A 23,334-nucleotide genomic window follows, 5' to 3' on the forward strand; every position below is an offset into this window, starting at 1 on the left:
GCACCCAGTCTCACTTAGTTTTTCTGCTCTCTCGCCTTGGATCCCATCGTGTAGCTGAACTCTTCCACCAGCTTTCTCAGGCTTTGGAGGTGCTGACTGATGCTGCAGCCAGGGTAAGCACCTTCCCTGGGGTCTGAACTGGCCTGCTGACTCCCACGGGGTCCACTGCTCAGTGGTGGGGCTCTGTACTGGCCCTCCAGCTGACTGCTGCTCCATGTCCCTACCCCTGACAGGCTGCCTATGACAAAGTCAGGAAAGCCAAGAAGCAGGCAGCAGAGAGGACTCAGAAGCTTGATGAGAAAAGGAAGCGAGTGAAACTGGGTAGGTGGATGTGCCCCTGGTAGCCTGTGCACCCCAGGCCACTATCACACCCTTCTTTCTAGGGCCGGTGGCTGTGTGCCCTCTTCCTGGAATTCCAATTTGCTAGGCCTTGTGACAAGTGTCCCTTTAGTAATCACAACTGTCCAAGGAGGCGGGTTTTGCTAAACCCATTTGTTTTAGATAGAGAAGCTAAGGCACCCAAAGAGTGAGAGCTTGCTAGGGCTGGATGTAAACCTTCACAGTGATGAGTGTTCTCACTCTTCTTTGTAAAGATTGATTATGAGAGAGGAGAGAACCAGAGCATCACTCTGGTACATGAAATGCTAGGGATCAAACTCAGGATCTCATGCTTGAGAGTCCAATGCTTTACCCACTCTGCCACCTAGGTCATCCCAACTTCATTTTTTCCCAGAGCTTGCACTCTAAGGAGACCCTCAGAAGAATCTCAAAGTCTCAAAGACCCAGCCCCCCCACACACACACACTGGGACCTCATGCCTGTCTGGTTCCACTCTTCCCAGACACAGCACCACTCCACCGCTCATGAAGCTTCTCCTCTGCAGGTGCTCCCATGTGGTGACCTGGGGTTCTGACCTGGGTCTTTGGGCATGGTAACATGTGTGCTCTTCCAAGTGAACCTCCTGCCAACACTGATAACCATATACTTAGCATGTGCTTTCACCACTTAGCTGTAAAGGAAGTTTTCTGAGGTCCTGGGGAAGCAGAGCACACAGGAAGGAAAGCAGAGGTCTCAGGACTGAGAGAAGGGTTTGTCACTGCAGCTGGCCTGGCATAAAAACACACGCGTATGTCCCTTGGAAGGTAACAGGGCCCCATGACCTGGAGTGGTATCCCTCCCTGCAGGAGCCACTGTAGCTGGGTCCACATAAGCTTGGTGAATGTGAGTTGAAGGGGGATGGGACAGAGGTGACAAGAACTGGAGCTCAGTGGTGGGAAAGAATCAAAGCCAAGGGAAGTTGCAGGTCAAACTGTAGTGCCAAACCGCAGGGATAGAGGCCAGCAGCTCCACCCACTGGTATCCCTGACACGGGACCTGGGCTGCCATTACCAGCACCCACCCACACCCTGCACAGGGGGAGACCATCAGCTTGGTCAGCATGTACCACTTTAGCTCTTCCAGACCCTGGCCTTTCCAGGTTGTGGTATTTTGTTTTGTTTTGTTTTATTTTGAGAGAGATTCAGAGACAGAGACAGAAGGACCAAAGTGCTGCTCAGCTCGGGCTTATGGTAGTGCTGGGGGTTGAACCTGGGACCTAGGAGCCTCAGACGTGAAAATTTTTTGCATTGGGTTGTGGTGCACCTGGTTGATCGCATATGTTACAATGTTACACAAGACTCGGGTTTGAGCCCCTGGTTCCCACCTGCAGGGGGAAAGCTTTGTGAGTGGTGAAGCAGTATCGCAGGTGCCCCCCCCTCTTTAATTTCTTTTATTGTCTTTATTTATTGGATAGAAATAGAAATTGAGAGGGTAGGAGAGACAGACACCTGCAACACTGCTTCACCACTCGCAAAGCTTACCCCCTGCAGGTGGGAACCGGGGGACTCGAACCTGGGTCCTTGTGCATTCTGACATATACACTCAATCAGGTGTGCCACCACACTAGCCCCTCTCCTCTACTTCTCTCCTCTCAATTTCTGACTGTCTCTATCCAATAAATAAACAAGATTTTAAAAATTTAAGAAAGAAAGAAGGAAAATCGTTTGCATAACCATTATGCTGTCTCCCCCAGCCCATAGTGGTTTTTTTGAGTGAAATGAACTGGGGAGTGTGTGGGCATAGAAGGGGACATAAAAACTGGATCTTCTGGGAGACTTCAGAGGAGTAGCTGGGCCAGACCTGTGGAAGCCTTGTATAAACTCTTAGACCTGAGCTGGGGAGGTACTGTCCTAGATCCAATCCCCAGCAGTGCTCTAGTAAAATGAGTAAATAGCAGAGTGCATGTGTTACCATGCATAAGGACCTGAGTTCAAGCTCTAGGTCCCTACCTGCAGGGGGAAGCTTCATGAACAGTGGAGCAATACTACAGGTATCTCTCTGTCTCTGTTTCTTACTCTAAAATAAAATGCTCACTGGTACAGACACTGAATACCAGTAGTGACCCTGGTGGTAAAAAAAGAAAGAAGGCAGGAAAAAAAGAAGGAGGAGGAGGAGGAGGAGGAGGAGAAGGAGAAGGATAAGGAGAAGAAGAAGAAGAAGGGGCTAATGGTAGCACAACTGGTTGAGCACACGTTACAACATGCAAGGACCCAGGTTTAAGCCCCCAGTCCTCACCTGCAGATTTCTCTATCCAATAAATAAATAAAGACTTAAAATTTTTTAAATAGATAAAAGGAATGAGGGAAAAGAAAAAGGAAGAAAAGCCCCACCTGCAGGGGAAAAGCTTCACATGTGGTTAAGCAGGGCTGCAGCTGTCTCGGTCTCCTTCTCTATCTTCCCCTCTCAATTTCTCTATCTCTAGCCAATAATAAGCAGATAACTTTTTTATTTTTTATTTTTGAGAGAGATGCAGAGAGAGAGGGGAGGGGAAAACACCAGAGCACTGCTCAGCTCTGGCTTGTGGTGGTGCGGGGGATTGAATCTGGAACTTTTGGAGCTTCAGGCATGAGAGTCTGTTTGCATAACTATTATGCTATCTCCCCCACCCACAAATAACTTTTTTTTTAAAGAATTTATTTATTTATGAGGAAGATGGCAGAAAGAAAGAGCAAGACATCACTCTGGTGCATGTGCTGCCGGGATCGAACTCAGGACCTCATGCTTGCCACCTCCCAGACCACAAAAGTTTGTTTGTTTGTTTGTTTTTATAAATTTATTTATTTATTCCCTTTTGTTGTCCTTGTTTATTGTTGTAGTTATTATTGTTGTCTTCATTGTTGAATAGGACAGAGAGAAATGGAGAGAAGAGGGGAAGACAGAGAGAGGGAGAGAAAGACACCTGCAGACCTGCTTCGCCGCCTGTGAGGCGACTCCCCTGCAGGTGGGGAGCCAGGGGCTTGACCGGGATCATTATGCTGGTCCTTGTGCTTTGCACCACCTGCGCTTAACCTGCTACGCTACCGCCCGACTCCCTAATAAATGACTTTTTTAAAAGGAAAGAAAAGAAGCTCATGGGGCCAGGTGATGGCACATCCACTTAATTGCACATCCCACCATGTGGAAGAACCTGGGTTCAAACCCCAGCTCCCCACCTGCAGGGAGTCTTCTCTGCAGCCGTCTGCAGGAGTCTTCTTTCTCTCTCCCTCTCAATCTACCCCTCCCCCTCTCAATTTCATTCCGTCCTGTCAAATAAAGTAGAAAGGAAAAAGAAAAAAGGAAAAAATGGCTGCCAAGAGTAGTGGATTGGTACTGCCGGCACCAAGCCCTACAGCAGTAGCCCTGGTGGTAAATTTTAAAAAGAAGCTCTTAGACCAGTGTGGACTCACTCAGCCCTTGTGCCTAGACCTTGAGGCTCGGGAGCAGCAAGCCCAGGCCCACGGCATCGAGGAGGAGGAGGAGGGCCAGAGCACCCGGACCCTAGAGCAGGAGGTGAGCAACCAGCACACTGGTTCCAGGCCCTTTGTGCCTAGGATGGGAGAGGGGCTTGGTGCCTGTCCTTCCTGCCTTCTCTGTGGGATCTGGGTGCTCCATCCCCTGCAGGTTATGGAGCCCTAGACTGCAGGTGGAACCTTCCAGGGACTTTGACAAGGTGAGCCAGCCTGGAGTGGGGTCTGCACAGAATTGTCACCCCTCCACCCCGATCTGCAGATTGAGCGCCTGCGAGAAGAGGGTTCCCGACAGCTGAAGGAACAGCAGAAGCTGGTGCAGGAGCGCATCCGCCAGGAGCAGGAACAGAGACTGAGAGGTGAGGCTGGCCCTCCTCCCCTTGCCCCAGGGGAGAGATGTCAAGACACAGTGGGCTGCATCTCTTCCCCCGTCCTTGGAAGGTGCCCTTTGTGGGCAGAGTGCTGCCATGGCAATTAGCAGGGCCAAGGCACCTGGGTGGCAAGGGGTGGGATTGTCGTTGGGGAGACTGAGCAGAAATAATCATTGGTTAGAAATAACTGTTTAGTGGTCCGGGAGGTGGCGCAGTAGATAAAAGCATTGGACTCTCAAGCATGAGGTCTTGAGTTCAGTCCATGACAGCACACGTACCAGAGAGATGTCTGGTTTTTTCTCTCTCCTATCTTTCTCATCAATTAATAAATAAAATCCTAAAAAAAAAAAAGAGAGAGAGAAAGAAAGAAGTAACTGTTTAAAAAATGTTTAAGGACCCAGGAAGTGGCTCAGTGGATAAAGCGTTGGACTCTCAAACATGAGGTTCTGAGTTCCATCCACTGCATTGCGTAAGCTAGATTGATTCTTCTGATTCTCCTTTATCTCCTTCTATCTTGTGTTAATAAATAAATATTGGGGGTGGGCAGTGTGGTAGTACAGTGGGTTAAGCGCAGATGGCACAAAGCGCAAGGACTGATGTAAGGATCCTGGTTCAAGCTCCCAGCTCCCCACCTGCAGGGGGTTCACTTCACAAGCTGTGAAACAAGTCTGCAGGTGTCTTTCTTTCTCTTCCCTTCTCTGTCTTCCCTTCCTCTCTCCATTTCTTTTTTTTTTTTTAATTTTTTTTTATTATTATTTTTTTTTTTCCCCCTTTTGTTGCCCTTGTTGTAGCTTCGTTGTGGTTATTATTATTGCCCTTGTTGACGCAATTCGTTGTTGGATAGGACAGAGAGAAATGGAGAAAGGAGGGGAAGACAGAGAAGGGGAGAGAAAGATAGACACCTGCAGACCTGCTTCACCACCTGTGAAGCGACTCCCCTGCAGGTGGGGAGCCGGGGGCTCGAACCCGGATCCTTACGCCGGTCCCTGCGCTTTGCGCCACATGCGCTTAACCCACTGCGCCACCGCCCCACCCCCCCTCTCTCCATTTCTATCTGTCCTATCCAACAACAACAGTAACAACAAGGGCAACAAAATGGAAAAAAAATAGCCTCCAGGAGCAGTGGATTCATAGTGCTGACACCGACCCCCAGCAATAACCCTGGAGGCAAAAAAAGAAAAATTTTTATTTATTTATTTATTTTTTTTAACCAGAGCACTGCTCAGCTTTGGCTTATGGTGTTGCAGGGGAGTGAACATGGGACTTTGGTCCCTCAAGTATGAGAGTCCCTTTGTATAACCATTATGCATGCTATCTCCCACAAGCAAATAAACCAGATCTTTAAAACTGCTTTAAAAAACAAACATCTTGGGAGTCGGGCTGTAGCGCAGCGGGTTAAGCGCAGGTGGCGCAAAGCACAAGGACCGGCATAAGGATCCCGGTTCGAACCCCTGGCTCCCCACCTGCAGGGGAGTCGCTTCACAGGCGGTGAAGCAGGTCTGCAGGTGTCTGTCTTTCTCTCCCCCTCTCTGTCTTCCCCTCCTCTTTCCATTTCTCTCTGTCCTATCCAACAACGACAACAACAATAATAACTACAACAATAAAACAAGGGCAACAAAAGGGAATAAATAAATAAAAGAAAAGAAAATGAAAAAAACAAACATCTTCTGTTTATTACTATTATCTTTATTTGTTGAGTAGAAACAGCCAGAAATCGAGAGGGAAAGGGGTAATAGAGGGCGAGAGACAGACACACCTGCAGCACTTATTCACCACTCACAAAGCTTTCCCCCTACAGCTGGGGACCAGGGGTTCATACTTGGGTTCTTGCATATTGTAATGTGTGTGCTTAACCAGGTGCACCACCACCTGGCCCCTAAAAACAGTGTTTTAGGGAAGGTTTTTTTTTTGGGGGAGGCTATAAATTTATTAATGAAAGGGGGATAGAAAGGAAGAACCAGAGCATCGCTCTGACACATGTGATGATGGAGACTGAACTCTGGACCTCTTGCTTGAGATTCCAGTGCTCTATTTACTGTGCAGCCTCCTAGGCTACAAAATTCTTTTTTATTTTTTCCCAAATATTTATATATCTTAATGAAAGATAGAGACCAGAGCACTGTTCAGCCCTATTGTGTGGTGGTACTGAGGACTGGACCTGGGACCCTAGAGCTTCAGGCATGTAAGTCTGGTTGCTCTATCTCTCCTGGCCCAAGGATGACCTTCTAGGTTCTTTTAATCCTGAGCTCTGTCTCATATTGGAGAACTGAATTATCTCAGACTCTTCCTTGCTAATTTCTCCAAATTCTCTAGGAAAATCAGAAAACCCAGAAGGCCAAGGAACACCCAAGCTAAAGGTGAGCCCTGTGGGTGTATGGGGACCTCGACCTCCTCCTCAGCGTGGGCAGATTTTCCTGGTGGCACATACTCCTGGCTGGCCTGAGGGATCTCTAGGGAGCCAAAACCACATCACATGCTGCCATCGCTCACTTTGGGTTGGAATATCTGCTCAGAGTGGCCTGACCATGGTGCCCTTGAAAGAGAACAGCCGGTAGGCCATAGGCTGGCTCCCACTGAGCAGGTGACCTTGTCCATTTTTAAGAGAAAAATACATGCTGGGGTGGAGGTGGGTGGTCCTCCCTGGATCACAGGTGCCTTGAAGACGCCAAGCATGTCAGCCCAGCTCTGGGGATTGAGGAGGTTCAGGCTGAGGCTAAGGCTGAAGCTGAGGTGAATGACACTCATCTCTGTCTTCTCAGCTGAAATGGAAATGCAAGAAGGAGCACGAGTCCAAGAGCAGCTACTCCAGGGAAGTCCTCCTACAGCTCCTTCAAAAGGTCTGGCTTCCTTCCTCCCCATCATCTCAGCCCACATCTCTGCCTGAGTCCCAGGACTTCCATTGCATGTCCCTAGCCACGTCTCCGTATGTCTCAAGAAGAGTTGGGAGACACACACACACACACACACACACACACACACACCCCTGCCACAGCCCTCCTGTCCATGGGCTCGCAATATACCCATCCAGCCTGATGCCTTCCCTGCTAGCCCTATCCCTCACCATCCTCAGAAGGAAGCAAAAGACTTAGCTAAGAGTATTGGGTGAGAAGAGGGGGCCCCAGGGTGACAGCCCTATCTCTCCACCCCCTTCAGTCTCAAGGCAGCTGTACACAGTGACCAACCTATGTCCTTGTTCCTTTCCTCCTATGTTTTTGTTGTCCTGCATTCCTTGGGAAAAAGTGTTCTTTTCTTTTTTTTTAACTTTTTTTTATATTTATTTATTTTTTCCCTTTTGTTGCCCTTGTTTTATTATTGTAGTTATTATTGTTGTTGTTGTTGTTGGATAGGACAGAGAGAAATGGAGAGAGGGAGGGGAAGACAGAGAGGAAGAGAGGAGGAGAGAAAGATAGACACCTGCAGACCTGCTTCACTCCCCTGCAGGTGGGGAGCCGGGGTTCGAACCGGGATCCTTATGCCGGTCTTTGTGCTTTGCGCCACCTGCGCTTAGCCCGCTGTACTACAGCCCGACTCCCAAAAGTGTTCTTTTCTATCTCTGATCTCCCCTCTCTGGGAACCTAGCAACAAGAAGTCATACCCCAGTCCCCAGAGGTGGCACTGTGGATGGAGCCTTAGCATGAGGTTCTAAGTTCCATCCCCAGTGTCTCATGTGCCAGAGTGATACTCTGGTGTACACCCCACACACACACCCTGGAAAAGTTGTCCCACAGTGGAAAATACTCTAGTGGGCCTCAGGGCAGCTTGAATTGTCTGTGGCCTGAGCTGGGCTGCCCTAAGAGCTGAGCCATGCTTACCCCTTGCCCCATAGTACGGAGAGGTACTCAACCTGGTGCTGTCCACTAAGAAGGCGGGCACTGCTGTGGTGGAGTTTGCCACTGTCAGGGCTGCGGTGAGTACTGTCTGAGGCTCGGACCCAGGTACCCTGTGGTGCCAGACTAGGAACTCAAGTCTGTGGGCTCCATCTCTGGGCCAGGTCAGACCCAGGTCCCCAGTAGCCCCATAACAAATGGAAGGCTTAGCGGGGAAGGAACATGCATACAGCACCATTCCTGCTCCCCAGCAACCCTCTGACCCCACCCCATTGGTGCACACTGCCTTCCCACCCTTCCTGTTTCTCCCACCAACCCCCACCCAGTCAGAGGTGGGACCTGGCCAGAGGGTCCAGCATGAAGGGGCCTGGAGTTGCCTGGTGGAGAATCCTTTGACAGATTAGCACTGAGAGCTGTTTGACAGGAGCTGGCTGTGCAGAATGAAGTGGGCCTAGTGAACAACCCTTTGAAGATTTCCTGGCTGGAGGGACAGCCCCAGAGCACAGTGGGCCATCCAGGCCTGTCACAGGTAAGAAGCCAGGCCTGGCCCACCTCTGTGGACTGTGGGGAGGAGGGAGACTGCAGGCCCACCAGCCTATGCAGGGCTGTGACTCCACTGTCCCTTTTCCTGTCTGAGGGCCATCCACAGACCTGACTTTTCTTTCCCTTCCTGCCCTGATCTCCTGGCCCTAGTTGTGTGACCATCTGGCAGCTTGCTGCCGGCAGGGGAGGGAGTAGGTGACAGGGCAGCTGGTGCATCTGCACCTGCACCTGCCCAGCCAGAGCCCTGCTGTCCAGAATACTGGCTCCTCCTGGGAGGTAACTGACAGCCGTCTGCGCCCGGGCCTGGGGATGCCTCACAACCTCATGAATGCATGCACATATCCCACACACAACACATATGCTTCATACCACATCACATCACACACAGCACATACACAGACTAGACACATAGTACACAGGCCTTACGCCACACAGCATACATCATATCACACGTTATATACAAGCCAGACAAACACCATACCACACATGCACATACCACAACATACATACCACACCTCACAAACCACACATATGCATATAGCCGTCGCCTGTCACACTGTGAGGACAAAGAGGCTTGGAAACAAGAGTGCACCTTTCTCTGAAATGGTCTGGGTAAGAGCCTTGGCTAGTGTGTCCCAGGCCTCTTGGGTCAGAAGGACTTTGCTGTCTTCCATGCCTCACTGGCCCACAAGGATGGGAAGTTGTCTGGGAGCATTTCCCAGACCACAGATGGAAGGGAAGGAAGTGGTCTGAGCCAAACTCTAAAGCCCTCACTCCCCACTGTGAAGACCCCGCACCTTACAGCCCAGTTGACACTCCTGAGGCTGGGTTATGAAGAACTTTATTATCTCCTGTACCCACAGCGCAGCCTGGCACACCCACACAAGGGGAGCGGTGTGGGGCCACATGTGTGAGTTGTGGAAGCTCCCCTCTGCCCCTCTGCCCCACTTGGAAAGGACCAGGATATCACAGCCCAGTGGCCCTGCCAACTCAACTCGGGTTCCTACATCAGGTCTGGCCAGGTTACAGGGTGGAGATGGTAGCACAGCTTGAGGCCTTGACCCAATGGGCTTGGCTCTGGTTGGCAGCCCTGTCATCAGAGGATTGGGACAGGGTGGAGCTCCTGGTCCTGGAGGAGGATTCTGGCAACCAGCCATGCCTCTTCACAGAGTCCATGTCCACTGTGTGACCCCCATCCCTCTTCTGCTGCTGGACAAGAGGGAAGGGACCTGCCCACTGCTCCTGTGGCTAATGAAGCCCCTAGTAAGCTATCTTTGGCCTTTGACTGGCATCTTGAGAGCACCAGGGGTTGCTGCAGGTGGCTATGCAGGCAGATGAATCTCTTATGCTCCGTTTCTGCTCATGGTATATTTGCTTTGTCCTGAGTTTGGCTCTCTGCTACCTCTTCTTCCACCTGTCAGTCAGTTCTCCCTCTCTTCACAGGCCCAGCATACTCCCCACTTCCCCAGCCCAGGGCCATGAATGGCTCCAAGCCATAGTCTCAGCACCAGCAGACAGAACTTTCAGCAGTTAAACTTACTCAGTCCGGTGTGGTAGCCTCAGTCACAAGTGGCCACCAAACTCCTGCAATTCAGTTGCTATGGCCGACGACCAAATTTTTTGTGTTTTAAGAAGTCAATTTTTGGGAGTCGGGTGGTAGCGCAGCAGGTTAAGCACATATGATGCAAAGTGCAAGGACTGGCGTAAGGATACTGGTTCAAGCCCCTGGCTCCCCACCTGCAGGGCAGTCACTTCATAGGCAGTGAAGGAGGTCTGCAGGTATCTTTCTCTCCCCCTCTCTGTCTTCCCCTCCTCTCCCCATTTCTCTCTGTCCTATCCAACAACGGCAGTAATAACAATAATAATAACAAGGGCAACAAAAATGGGGGGGAGAAGTGAATTTTTAATTCTATTTAATTATTTAAAGACCCACACATAGCTCATGGCTACCAATCTTGGGGACCTAGTGACAAGGTCAAGCTCTTATCATCTTTTTCCCTTCAAGCCTCCCCATTTCCTCTGTAGCCTGAGTTGGCCACAGATCTTTAACTTATCCTGTGACTATGGCTTCAGAGGGGACTGGGGCAGGGGGCCGCCAGCAGGCACCCCTTACAACCTCTCCTGCCATCCATGGAGTCCCTCCTACTCTGGATCGACTTGGAGGGCAGCTCAGGGCCCTCGACTCCTCCCTGACACTCCCTGCCAGTACCTTCCTCCCTGGACCCCAGGCCGTCCTGCCCTTACCCCATCAGAAGCGGGGCTCAGTGGGGAACTGTTCCCTCAGCACCTGCAGCACCTCCTCAAGCAGTGAGATTCCCAGGTCCACCTTGAAGGAGAAAAAGGGGTCGCCGAGGTCAGGAGCAGGGGTCCTCTGGAAGGGCGGTGGGGGCTCCAGGAGGTCCTCCTGCGAGCAGTGGTGCAGCGTGCTGGCTAGGGAGATGGCAGAAGGTAGGGTCGCCGAATAGGCAGAGGTGTAGGCGACCGGGGGCTCCAGGATGTTGGGGCAGCTACAGCTCTCCCGGTAGAGGCGTGGGGGCTTCGGAGGTGCCAGCAGGGTGGCCCGGGGCTGTTCGTCCCCCCACAGTGGTAGGCGCCGGCCATCAGGCCTTCCTTGCAGCTCTCGGATGACCTCACGGTTGCTGTACTCCTCATGGTCCCCTCCAGCTGTGCTGGCCTGGCTGAGCACGCTGCCCTGTCGCCGGAGCCTACGGGGTCGACCCAGGCTCAGCCGCTTAAAGAAGGAGGCATTGCGGAAGGAGCCTTTCCGCCAGGTCTCCATGGGACTCAGGGGAGCCTGCAGGCCAACACGATGCCCCAGTAGCCAGTGTCAGGAGCAGCCAGTCTGGTGAGGACAGGAGTGGAGGCACCAGCCTTCCTGGGCAGAAGCAAGAGCCCTTGCTTTTGGCCAACACTGGGGGGGGGGGGGTGGTCAGTGAGGGGCTAGTCAACAGGTCCCAAGAAGAGGGTGCTCTTGTCCCCAAGAGCTAGGAGTTCTGAGAGCTGGGTCAGCCTGGTTACTCCTGGAAAACTCCCAAGGAAACAGCAATCAGTTGAGCCTGAATGAGGGTTCCAGCAGTGGTGGTCCCAGCAGGATGCTAGATCTGTGTATCAGGGGTCCCCAGCTGGCCCTGAACCCCTCTGTTCCAAGCTCTGGGGTCCTGGGCAGTGCAGGGCTGCTGCTTCTCCATTGGCAGCTCCGGGCCTCTGCTGAGGGGCTGGGCTGTTTGTGCTGCAGGTGGCTTGGAGGTGCGCTGCTCTCAGCTGACTCAGTCAGGTGGAAGGCGGGGATTTCACAGGGAGATAATTGCAGTATGTGGAGATGGGGCAACACCCCAGGGCACTGGAGACTGAGATTCCTCCGTGGGCAGCCCCCATCTGTGTCACCAGGCTGTTTCCTCCCTGGCCTCAACCCTCCGCCCTGGACCCTGGCCAGGAGTGGAGCCAGTGTCTTCCCGGAGGAACAGGGAGGGGGCTAATTGAATGGCAGACTGGGGAACAATTTCTGGGGAAGGAAGAGGGACCTGTTGCTGGTGCTGGTGACTCAGCCCCAGCATGGTGGCAGGCCCTTATTAGAGCCCGCAGGTGGGAAGGCGGAGGGTGTGTGAGAGGGAGCAGCCCGTGCCTTTATAAAGGACCAGGGCAGGGGCTGGGTGGTGGAGCACCTGGTTGAGCACACACATTACAGTGCCAAGGACCCGGGTTCAAGTCGCTGTTCCCCACCTGCAGGAGGAAAGATTTGTGAGTGGTGAAGCAGTGTTGCTGGTGTCTATCTCTCTCCCTATCACCCCCTTCCCTCTTGAATTCTGGCTGTCTCTATCCAATAAATAAAGATAATACATTAAAAAAAAAAAAAAAAAAAAGGACCAGGGCACATAGAGGTGACTCCAGTTTCCTTGGCAGGACAGCACTGCCTTGGGAGGAGTGAATCACCCTCCTCTGGGTCTGATACCCAGTCTGGCAGCTCGGTTTCCTCCTGCCTCGTTACCCAGGCAGTTGAAAAGGGCAGGGGAGGCCAGAGTCCTGATGCTCCGACCCCACCCTGTTCTGCTTCTTCTCACCAGGGTCCCTGCTCTGTAAGGATGAGACTGGGACACGGGCAGCTGCAGGGGTCGGGGGTGGCTGGAGGTGGGGCAGAGTAGGGGAAGGTGAGCTGGGGGACTCCTCCAGGTTCCGTACATACACACTTTTGACTAAGACCCCAGGCCTGTGTTGTTTTTTTTTCCTTCAGTGCATGGGTGCTGGGACTACACCTGGGTTACACACATAGCAAAGCAGTAAACTATCCAAGTGAGCTATTTTGCTGGCCCTGGTTTATTTTTCTACTTAAAGAGTTAATCAGGGACTGGGAGGTGGCACACCTGGTTGAGCGCACATGTTACAATGCACAAAGACCTGGGTTTGAGCCTCCAGTTCCCATCTGCAGGGGGAAAGCTTTGCAAGTGGTGAGGGAGTGCTGCAGGTTTCTCTCTGTCTCTCTCTTTCTCCCTCCATACCACCACCTTCCCTCTCAATTTCTGGCTTTCTCTATCCAATAAATAAATAAAGATTAAAAAATAAAGGTATTCACTTATAAGAGGAAAGAACACTAAAGCATCACTCTGGCAATATGATGCCAGGGATCAGACTTGAGACCTCATGCTTGAGAGTCTCATGCCTTATCCAGAGTCACTTCTCAGGCCTCAGACCTGGCATCTTGACCCCTCTTACTCTCAGGTCAATGGCCAGCAAACTTCCCCCTGCTTATTGCAGAGTGTAGCCAGAGAACAGGGCCCAGCAGCTCCCCCACCTACCTGCCCTGCCATCCAAGGTGGGTTGTCACTTCACACAGTTCTGTCTGTGCCAGAGAGGAGGTCATGTTCTCCCCACTAAGCCCTGCAGGGACTGGGGCTGGGCTGCCTCCGCTGGGTCTGGCATAGCCTTGCACTTGGCACTCACCTGCATGCTTGTTTGTTATTCTTGTGATTGTCACACAGTGTAGCTCTCTTTAATCACCACTGTGCTGGAAGATAATGAAGGAGAAGCCATAGCTCCTGCCTCCTGCTTGCTCCTTCCTCTCCTTCCAGGATGGGGCTGAGTGTCTAGCCAGGGTGCCCACTTTCAGGAGCCTAGGGTAGGCTGGCAGAACAGAATTCCCATCACTGGAAAGCTGTGAGCAGGAATGTAGAGGGAATGAGTGTCCGTGACGCTGAGAGGAAGTGATTCATACAGAAAATGAGGGCCTATGAAGAGGTGGTGGCTGGCGAGATGGGTGGAGGGGAAGTGGGCCAGGCCAACGGGTGTGACTCCCCTGGGCTTTGCTCTGCAATGCAAACTTTTTTTTTCTGCCTCTAGGGTTATTGCAGGGGCTCAGTGCATGCACCACAAATCCACTGCTCCTGGTGGTCATCTTTTTCCATTTTTGTTGTTGTTGTTGGATAGGACAGAGAGAAATTGAGAGATGAGGAGATGATAGGGAGAGAGAAAATTGACACCTACAGACCTGCTGCTTCATTGCCTGAGAATCGACCTCCCTGCAGGTGGGGAGCTGGGGGCTCAGACTGGGATCCTTGCACCAGTCCTTGTGCTTCATACTATGTGCACTTAACCTGGTGCCTTACTGCCTGGTCTCCCCCCCCCCTTTTTTTAAATTAGAACTACAGCATTACTCTAGCACATGCAGTGCCAGGGATCAAACTCAGGATCTCATTCTTGAGAGTCCAACGCCTTATCTCCTACACCATCTCCACTGACTCCTCTATCCTTCCCTCTGCTCACAGGATTCAGTGGTGTCTCAGAGGGACTTTGAGAGCCTCGTAATGATGCGCCTGCGCCAGGCAGCTGAGCGACAGCAGCTAGTGGCTCAGATGCAGCAGGAAGACCAGGCGGAGCTGCCCACATAGCCTCCCAGCCTCTCTCTTCCCTTTCCCTCAACTTTGCCAATAAATTTTTTTAATGTCTATTTCTATTGCTGACAGTGATGAGGGAGGGTGTGGACCTGGTTTCAGGGCTGAGTTTCCACCCAGATCTGGCACCCCCCCCCAAGAGTGGGCAACCACACCCCTACCCCCCAGGAAGCGTTCCAGCCAGATGTAACCACTCATCACAGTCCTTTATTGACTTGGACCATCCCCTCAACACCAGAGCCATCAACCAGTCTAGATACAGACTCCCAGAGAACTGCTCACACCCAAGATCCCTGGGAGGGGGCTAAGGGGAGTTTGGGGGCAAAGGCATCAGGATACACACACACACACACACACACACACACACACACACACACACACACACACACACGGCCCCTGAAGCAGACAAGTGCAGCCGCCTCTGGATCACTCCTTGTGCAGGCACCACACCAGTGTCTGGCCCACCCCGGTCATGCTCAGCACACGGAAGCCTCTGCGCTCCAGCTTGTCCAGCACCACGCGTGGAGGGTCATTGACATAGTACTCAATACTGCAGAGAGAGGAGAGAAGGAGCTATGAGGGGTGACAGCCTACTCAGCACTCAGTAGTGCTGAGGATGCCTCTAGCTTTTAGCACGGCCCACATTCATTCATTCATTGCAGTGGTCCAGTGACCTCATTCATGTTCCCATTTCACAAATGAAAGAAATTTGAGAAGCAAAGTAGCTTTCTCACTAGCAGAGTGGGATCCATGTTGGTCTGCCAGCAGCCTGAGTGCCCTGAGCTTTGGCACTACTGAGGCACAGCAGCCTGCTTACCCCTCCCTCCCTTTGTCCCCTCATAGTCTCCAGTCTCAGATGTACCTCCCTGGGTGGTACATCTGATGTGGCCTGGGTCCCCTGCTTCCAGAATGAGCTAGTTCTCGGGCTGGGCCAGCAGATAAAGGGCTGGAACTTCAAGCTGAGCCTTTTGGGGCATTTGCCTCTAGGCACAGGAACAGGGGTGGCCCTTCAGCCCTCCAGCCCCCAGGGCTGGAGCCAGTTCATCTCTTTTCCCCAGGAGTTGAGCCCTTAGTGGGGTGGGTCCTCCTGCCTCAAGGGTCAGAAGGATCCTGCTGGCCTGAGACTCCCTTGTGAAGGGGTGGAAAACTTTCCTGGCAAGCAGGGGTGAGGTTGGCAAGATGGCAGAGACACAGCCTCAGGATGCAGACTGTGGGTCTCAGGGAGGGGGGCATTGTCCGTGGGCTCCATGGTGTGTAAAGGGGCCAAGGACAACTCTGTAGCTGGCAGGGAGAAGACACTTTGCAACAGCTCCCAGATACTTACAAGTTGTTGCCCAGGACACTTCTCTTGGAGGCCCCCAGGTGGCGCATCAGCTCTGGATCGGAGTGCTCGTCACCCACCAAGGTGGGGCCCACCTCCTGGAAGAGAAGCCATGAGGCTGCTTGACTGGCAGCCCCATGGAGGTGGACTTCCTCCCTGAAGACAGATGGAGAAGCCAAGAGGTGCAGTGACTAGCGCTCTGAACTTATGAGCATGAAGTCCTAAATTCAAGCCCCAACCATTGCATGTATCAGAATGATGTGCTGATGTTCTCTCTCAATAAATGAATACATTTTTGAAAAAGCAGCCTGAGGCTCCAAAAGTCCCAGGTTCAGTCCCCTGCACCACCATAAGCCAGAGCTGAGCAGTGCTCTGATAAAATAAATAACTAAAAATTAAAAATAAGGATGGGGTAGATAGCATAATGGTTATGCAAAGAGACACTTACTTGTGCCTGAGGCTCCAAAGTCCCAGGTTCAATCCCCGGCACCACCATAAACTAGAGCTGAGCAGTGCTCTGGTTAAAAATATAATGAAAATTAAAAGTAAATAGGGAAGAGAGTAGATAGCATAATGGTTATGCAAACAGACTCTCATGCCTGAGGCTCCAACATCACACATAAGTCAGAACTGAACAGTGTTCTGGTAAAAAAAATAATAATAATAAAAGTAAATGAATCTTGGCAGGGGGTGAGATAGCATAGTGGGTATGCAAAAAGCCTGCCTGAGGCTCTAGGGTCCTAGGTTCAGTTCCTGGCACCACCATAAGCTAGGTCTGAGCAGTGCTCTGGCTTCTCTCTCATCTCTCTTTTTTTTTTTTTTTTTCATGTCAGATGGGTAATGTGCCGATGTCGTAACAAGGTTTATGGGTGGCACACCTCACGCAGTCGTGATAACCCAATCATCACGCTTATGAACTACAAAAGGATCCTCTCGCCTCTCATAATAAAAAATATTTTTTAAATATATATATATATATATTTTTAGGGCTGATGAGATAGCTAGCCTAGATAGTGTGCTGTTTTTTCCATGTGAATGATGCAGGTACAGGCCTGGCCGCCCACTGCACTCAAGAAAGCTCCAGTGCCATGATTCCTTTCCCTCTCTTTTTCTGCTCTCCTCCCTCTCTTACTCTATCTGGAAAAAAAAAAAGACGGAAGTCGGGTGGTAGCGCAGCAGGTTAAACGCAAGAGGCACAAGGACCGGCATAAGGATCCCAGTTCGAGCCCCCGACTCCCCATCTGCAGGGGAGTCGCTTCACAGGCGGTGGAGCAGGTCTGCAGGTGTCTGTCTTGCTCTCCCCCTCTGGCTTCCCCTCCTCTCTACATTTCTGTCCTATCTAACAACTATGACATCAATAACAACAACAACAACAAAAAGACACAATCATTGCCTTATCAGCAATGAAAGAGAATGAAGGTGCCCTGGGAGGGTACTATTTATTTTGAACATTTTATTTATTTATTTTCTAGTGAAAGAAATACAGAGAGAAAGATACACAGAAAGAGACCAGAGCACTGCTCAGCTCTGGTTTATGGTGGTGCTGGGGATAGAACCTGGGACCTTTGGTGCCTCAGGCATGAAAGTCTTTTTGTATAGCTATTATGCTGTTTCCCCTGCATATCAGTATATGATATACAGGTATTGTGACAGACTTGTGTGTGAGAGAGTCTGAGTTCAGACTGATGCTCTGGTTCTCTCTTAACTCGCATAAAATATTTTTTGTAGTTGGAAAGATAGTGCAGTGGGTAGTGTCAGACACCATGAGCAAGGTTCTGAGTTCAATCCCTGGCATCAACTATGCCAGAGTGATACTCTGGTTCACTCTTTTATTTTTTATTATCTTTATTTATTGGATAGAAACAGCCAGAAATCGAGAGGGAAGGGGGAGATAGAGAGGGAAAGAGACAGAGACACCTGCAGCCCTGCTTCACCACTTGCAAAGCTTTCCCCCTGAAGGTGGGGACTGGGGGCTCGAACCTGGGTCCTTGTGCACTGTAACCAGTGTGCTCAACCAGGTGTGCCACCACCCAGTCCCTCTGGTTCTATCTCTCTCTTTTTCTCTTTTATGTTATATAAGTGAATAGTTGTTTTTGGTTTTTTTTCCTCCATGGTTGTCGCTGGGGCTTGGTGCCGGCACTACAAATCCACTGCTCCTGGAGGCCATTTTTCATCTTTATTGGATATGACAGAGAGAAACTGAAAGGGAAAGGGGAGATAGAGAGGGAGAGAGATACCTGCAGACCTGCCTCACCGTTTGTGAAGAAACCCCTTGCAGGTGGAAAGCCAGGGGCTCAAACTAGATTCTTGCGTGTGTCCTTGGTACTATGTGCACTTAACCCAGTGTGCCACCACCCAGCCCCCATAAATGAATAAAATCTTAAAAAAAAAACTTAAGCAAAAAAAAAAAGAAGTGGGCAAGTGGTGGCTCCCTCAGTTCACTACCATGTGCAGGGAGGGACCTGGGTTTGAGCACTTGCTCAACACCTGCAGTGTGCAGCTGGTCTGCAAGTGTCTATCTTACTTAGTTCCCTCTCTTTTTTTGTAAGTATTTTTATTTATTCCTTTTTGTTGCCCTTGTTGTTTTATTGTTGTTGTTATTGATGTCGTCATTGTTGGATAGGACAGAGAGAAATGGAGAGAGGAGGGGAAGACAGAGAAGAGGAAAGAAAGATAGACACCTGCAGACTTGCTTCACCCTGCAGGTGGGGAGCCGGGGGCTCAAACCGGGATCTTTAAGCCAGTCCTTGTGCTTTGCGCCACGTGCGTGCCCTTAACCAGCTGCGATACCCCAGTTTCCTCTCTTATCTGCCCTCCCCCGGCCAATTTGTCCTATCAAATAAAGAAAAGAAAAGAGGAAAAAATGGCCGCCAAGAGCAGTGGATTCATAGGCTTGCACCAAACTCCAATGAGTTTGGCAGGGTGTGGGGGTGGAATGACACAGAGCCTGTGAAGTAGCTCACTTGGATATAGTGTGTTGCTTTGTCATATATATGGATCTAGGTTTGAGCCCAGCCTCCACACCACAATGACAGGAATTTTGGAGCTATGGTCTCTGTACCTCTCTGTCCTAGCCTGGAAGGAAAAAAAAAAAAAAAAGTGCACTGGAGCTGAGGAAACAGTAAAATTGTTTTCCAAAAGACTTTCATGTCTGAGGCCCTGAGGCCCTGAGGATCCAGGTTCAATCGCCAGCACTACCATAAGCCAGAACTGAGCAGTGCTCTCTCTCTCTCTGGATCATTTCATTAAAAATAAATAGGGGCCAGGCAGTGGCACATCTGGTTGAGTGCACACATTACCATGCACAAAGGTTCAATTCCCCACCACCCCCCTCCACCCCCATCCCCACCTGTAAGGCAGAAGCTTCACAAGCAGTGAAGCAGAGCTACAAGTGTTTGTCTCTCTCTTTCCCTCTCTGTCTCCTCTTTCCCTTTCAATTTCTATCATATTAAATAAAAATAAATAAATATTTTTAAAAGTGCAGTGGATAGAGCTTAGAAACTAAAGCATGAGGTCTCAAGTTTCCTAGTAGCAGTAGTAGTATTACTAATTTAATTAATTTTTTTGCCTCCAGTCTCTGGGTCTTGGTGCAGACACTATGAATCCATTGATGCTGATTGCCTTTTTTTAAATATATTTTTAAATTTTTTATTTATTTATTTTTTCCTTCTCATTCCATAAGACAGAGAGAAGTTGAAGGGGGAGTGGGAGATAGAGGAAGAGAAAGATAAGACTCCTGCAGACCTGTTTCACTTCTCTGAAGCATCCCTGCCACAGGTGGGGAGCAGGGGCTCAAACCTGGATCCTTGCACCTATCTTTGTGTGTAGTACTATCTGTGCTTAACTAGGTGCACCATCACCCAGCCCCCTAATTTAATTTTTACCAGAGCACTGCTCAGCTCTGGCATATGGTAGTGCTGGGCATTGAACTTGCATTAGCATTGAACTTGCATTAGAGTCTTTTTGCATAACTCCCCAGCCTAAATATTTCGTTGTTATTAACCAATTAATGAGACAAGGATTGAATGCCAAGGATTGAATTTATGACCTCATGCCTGAGAGTCTGACACTCCATCCACTGCACCACCTCATAGACTACTCTAAAGTGATTGTGGTGATAAAAAATGCACAACTCTGAATATGTTAAAAATAAATAAATCATATGCTATTACTTTTTTAAAATTTTTAATATTTATTTATTTTCTCTTTTGTTACCCTGGTTTTTTTTATTATTGTTGTAGTAATTATTTTTGTTGTTATTGATGTTGTCATTGTTGGATAGGACAGAGAGAATGGAGAGTGGAGGGGAAGACAGAGGGGGAGAGAAAGACAGACAACTGCAGACCTGCTTCATGGCCTGTGAAGTGACCCCCCACTGCAGGTGGGGAGCCGGGGGCTCGAACCGGGATCCTTAAGCCTATCCTTGCGCTTTGTGCCACCTGCGCTTAGCCTGCTGTGCTACTGCCTGATTCCCACACTATTACTTTTAAGCTTATTTATTTTGTACCAGTGCCTGATGCCTCAGGCATGAAGGTCTTTTTGCATATCAATTATGCTGTTTGCTCAAATTATACACTTTTTAGTTAACTTTATTTAATGGATAAAGATAGCCAGAAATGAAGAGAATAGGGGGAGATAGAGAGACAGACACCTGTGGCCTTGCTTCACCACTTATGAAGCTTCCCCCTATAGGTGGGGACGGGGTGGAGGGGCTCAAACCCAGGTCCTTGTGCTTTGTAACATGTGCACTCAACCAGGTGCACCACCACCCAGCCCCAAATTGTACACTTTGTTATCTTCTTTTCTACATAGAGACAGAGAGGAAGAAATGGAGAGAGACTGAAAGGATACATAGGACCAAAATTCCTTCATTGGGGTTGCGGTTGATTCTGGGTCATGCACATGACAAAGCAGTACACCAAGTGAGCTATTTTCTTGCCCCCAAATCATACACTTTAAATAGTGAAGTTGGAGAGGGCTGGGCAGTAGCACAGCAGGTTAAGAGAATATAGTGTGAAGCAAGGACTAACACAAGGACCCGGGTTCGAGCCCCTGGCTCCCCACTTGCAGGGGGGTTTCTTCACAAGTGGTGAAGCAGGTCTGTAGATGTCTTTCCTCCTCTCTGTCTTCCCCTCTTCTCTTGATTTCTCTCTGTTCTATTCAGCAACAATAACAACAGCAGCAACAACAACAATGGAAAAAAGATGACCTCCAGGAGCAGTGGATTCCTGGTGCAGGCACTGAGCCTCAGCAATAAGGCTAAATAAGTAAATAAATAATGAAGTTTGAGAGCCACTCGGTGGTGCACCAGACAGAGCAGACACATGTACACATGCTCAAAGACCCTGGTTCAAACCCCATCTCCATCTGCAGGGCTTTAGGAACAAAGAATCAATATCTTTCTCACTTTCTTTCCCCACACACACACACACTTGCCTCCCAATTTCTGCTTCTACAAAATAAAATACAAGAAAAAAGAGGGTGGGGTCAGGCAGTAGCAACGGGTTAAGCGCACATGGTGCAAAGCACAAGGACCGGCTTAATGATCCCAGTTCAAGCCCCTGGCTTCCCACCTGCAGGGAGGTCGCTTCACAAGTGGTGAAGCAGGTCTGCAGGTATCTTTCTCTCCCCCTCTCTGTCTTCTTGTCCTCTCTCCATTTCTCTCTGTCCTATCCAACAACGACGACATCATCAACAACAATAATAATTACAACAACGGAGTCGGGCAGTAGTGCAGTGGGTTAAGCACACGTGGCACAAAGCCCAAGGATCGGCATGAGGATCCCGGTTTGAGCCCCCAGATCCCCACCTGCAGGGGAGTGGCTTCACAGGCGGTGAAGCAGGTCTGCAGGTGTCTCTCTTTCTCTCTCCCTCTCTGTCTTCCCCTCCTCTCTTCATTTCTCTCTGTCCTATCCAACAACGACGACATCAATAACTACAACAATAAAACAACAAGGGCAGAAAATAGAATAAATAATTTTTTTTAATTACAGCAACAATAAAAAACAAGGGCAACAAAAGGGAAAATAATAAAATTAAAAAAAAATAAATAACAAAAAGGGAAAATAATAACAACAAAAAAAATTTTTTTAAGAGGGTGAGGGTATATAACATAGTGGTTATGCAAAAAAGACACTCGAGCCTGAGGCTCCAAAGTCCCAGGTCCAATCCTTTGTACCACCTTAAGGCAGAGCTGAACAGTGCACTGGTAAAAAAAAAAAAATACATATATATATATAAATAAAATAAAATAAAACGGTGGGAATGGTCACCAGGAGCAGTAGATTAGTACAGGCTATAAGCCTCAGCAATAACCCTGGTGGAAATAAACACATTTTAGGGTGCAATATCAATGAGGTATTGTATTTACTTTTTAATTAACCAATTTATTTCTTGCCACTAGGGTTATTACTGGGACTTGGTGCCTACACACACACACATTTAACCTTGGGTGATTATGGCAAAGCAGGCACCCTCCCAGGTGAGCTATATTCCTGGTTATCCATCCCCCTTTCTTTTCCAAAACTCTGATTCGTGCACTCCTCTCCCTTATCATTCCACAAGAACAGCCAGTGAGTCCTCTGTGCGTCCCTCCCACCTATACAACTTCTCGCTAGAGGTCGGAGCTTCTGCCCAGGGGACTGGGACCTGGGCGGGGCGAGGTGGGGTGGCGGAGGACTGGGAGGGGGGGGGGAGGGGGCGTAAGAGTGGGGAAGGAGGCAGTCCGCTGGGCGGATGGAAGGCACCCTGGGTCTCTGGGGGTACCGTGGGGGTAGGCTCTCTAGCTACCTGGGGTGCCCCCATGGGAGGAGGCGCCTGAGTAGTCCAGTCGGGGGCGGCCTGGCAACCCAGAGCTCGCAGCGGTAGACACTCACCATGCGGATCTGGGTGCTGATGAGCAGGTAGGGCATGGTGCGAGCCCAGCTGGTCCCCTTGCGCCCGCACTCGGGAGCCCCACTCGACCGCCTTGGAGCCCTGCGCCCGGCCAATGGCGAGCGCTGCGCTGCCCCGCAGAGCCTGCAGCTGGAGGCGCCGAAACCGCGCACTGACCTTCACCCCGCCTCCGGCAGCCCAGTGCCCCAGTAGTCCCGGTGGCCCCGCCCCCCGCCCCCACCGAACAAGGAGGGAGGGGAGCAACAGGCGCCCAGAAAGGCCTCCCGCACCCCCCCCACCTCCTGCCACTGCAGCTTTGAGAACCCCACGTCCATTCCCCAAGAGTGTTTTGAAGATAGTTCAGGGGCCGGGGAGACAACATAATGGTTATGCAAAAGACTTCTATGCCTGAAGCTCTGAAGTCTCAGATTCAATCCCCAGCACCACTATAAGCTAGAACTGAACAGTGCTGGGGTCTTTCTCTCTGTATCTCTCTAATTAAAAAGTAAAAAAAAAAAGGGGGGACGGGGTCGGGCGGTAACGCAGCGGGTTAAGCGCAGGTGGTGCAAAGTGCAAGGACTGGCATAAGAATCCCGGTTCAAGGCCCCGGCTCCCCACCTGCAGGGGAGTCGCTTCACAGGCGGTGAAGCAGGTCTGCAGGTGTCTATCTTTCTCTCCCCATCTCTGTCTTCC

At 50.3% G+C, this 23,334-nt stretch overlaps 3 protein-coding genes and 1 non-coding gene across 6 annotated transcripts in view; 1 reads left to right on the forward strand and 3 right to left on the reverse strand.

The window, feature by feature from the left end:
* DNAJC17 (DnaJ heat shock protein family (Hsp40) member C17) overlaps positions 1-14,503 on the forward strand; it is a 53,937-nt gene extending 39,434 nt beyond the window's left edge. The window contains exons 3-11 of one of the 2 annotated variants that reach the window (XM_060175148.1): positions 55-113; positions 234-321; positions 3,782-3,867; positions 4,087-4,183; positions 6,509-6,552; positions 6,955-7,032; positions 8,022-8,102; positions 8,447-8,551; positions 13,279-13,507. In XM_060175148.1, coding sequence (XP_060031131.1) covers positions 55-113; positions 234-321; positions 3,782-3,867; positions 4,087-4,183; positions 6,509-6,552; positions 6,955-7,032; positions 8,022-8,102; positions 8,447-8,551; positions 13,279-13,434 — 794 coding nt within the window. In that variant the 3' untranslated portion in view covers positions 13,435-13,507. Of the gene's footprint in view, positions 1-54; positions 114-233; positions 322-3,781; positions 3,868-4,086; positions 4,184-6,508; positions 6,553-6,954; positions 7,033-8,021; positions 8,103-8,446; positions 8,552-13,278; positions 13,508-14,321 lie in introns of those variants that run through there. The other variant, XM_007537774.3, reaches the window with a different exon arrangement.
* C16H15orf62 (chromosome 16 C15orf62 homolog) lies at positions 9,390-11,344 on the reverse strand. Its single transcript, XM_007537772.3, has one exon. It carries the CDS (start codon positions 11,342-11,344, stop codon positions 10,814-10,816), a length of 531 nt encoding a protein of 176 aa, XP_007537834.1. The 3' UTR covers positions 9,390-10,813.
* Positions 14,504-14,857: 354 nt separating the features above from the next.
* On the reverse strand, positions 14,858-23,038 carry GCHFR (GTP cyclohydrolase I feedback regulator). Of its 2 annotated transcripts, none has more exons than XM_060175149.1 (3): positions 22,644-23,038; positions 15,772-15,924; positions 14,858-14,997 (listed from the first exon to the last, which is right to left on the reverse strand). In XM_060175149.1, exons 1-3 carry the CDS (start codon positions 23,021-23,023, stop codon positions 14,874-14,876), a joined length of 657 nt encoding a protein of 218 aa, XP_060031132.1. In that variant the 5' UTR covers positions 23,024-23,038; the 3' UTR covers positions 14,858-14,873. The 2 variants fall into 2 exon arrangements, with proteins under 2 accessions (XP_060031132.1, XP_007537828.1); XM_007537766.3 differs by having other exon boundaries at positions 15,772-15,866; positions 22,644-22,835.
* Positions 16,596-16,697, reverse strand: LOC132533659 (small nucleolar RNA U13). The gene has a single exon (XR_009545510.1). It is a non-coding gene; the product is annotated as a small nucleolar RNA U13 (small nucleolar RNA).
* Positions 23,039-23,334: the final 296 nt, after the last annotated feature.

This window comes from Erinaceus europaeus, chromosome 16 (genome assembly GCF_950295315.1).
Source record: "Erinaceus europaeus chromosome 16, mEriEur2.1, whole genome shotgun sequence".
Classification (NCBI taxonomy): domain Eukaryota; kingdom Metazoa; phylum Chordata; class Mammalia; order Eulipotyphla; family Erinaceidae; genus Erinaceus; species Erinaceus europaeus.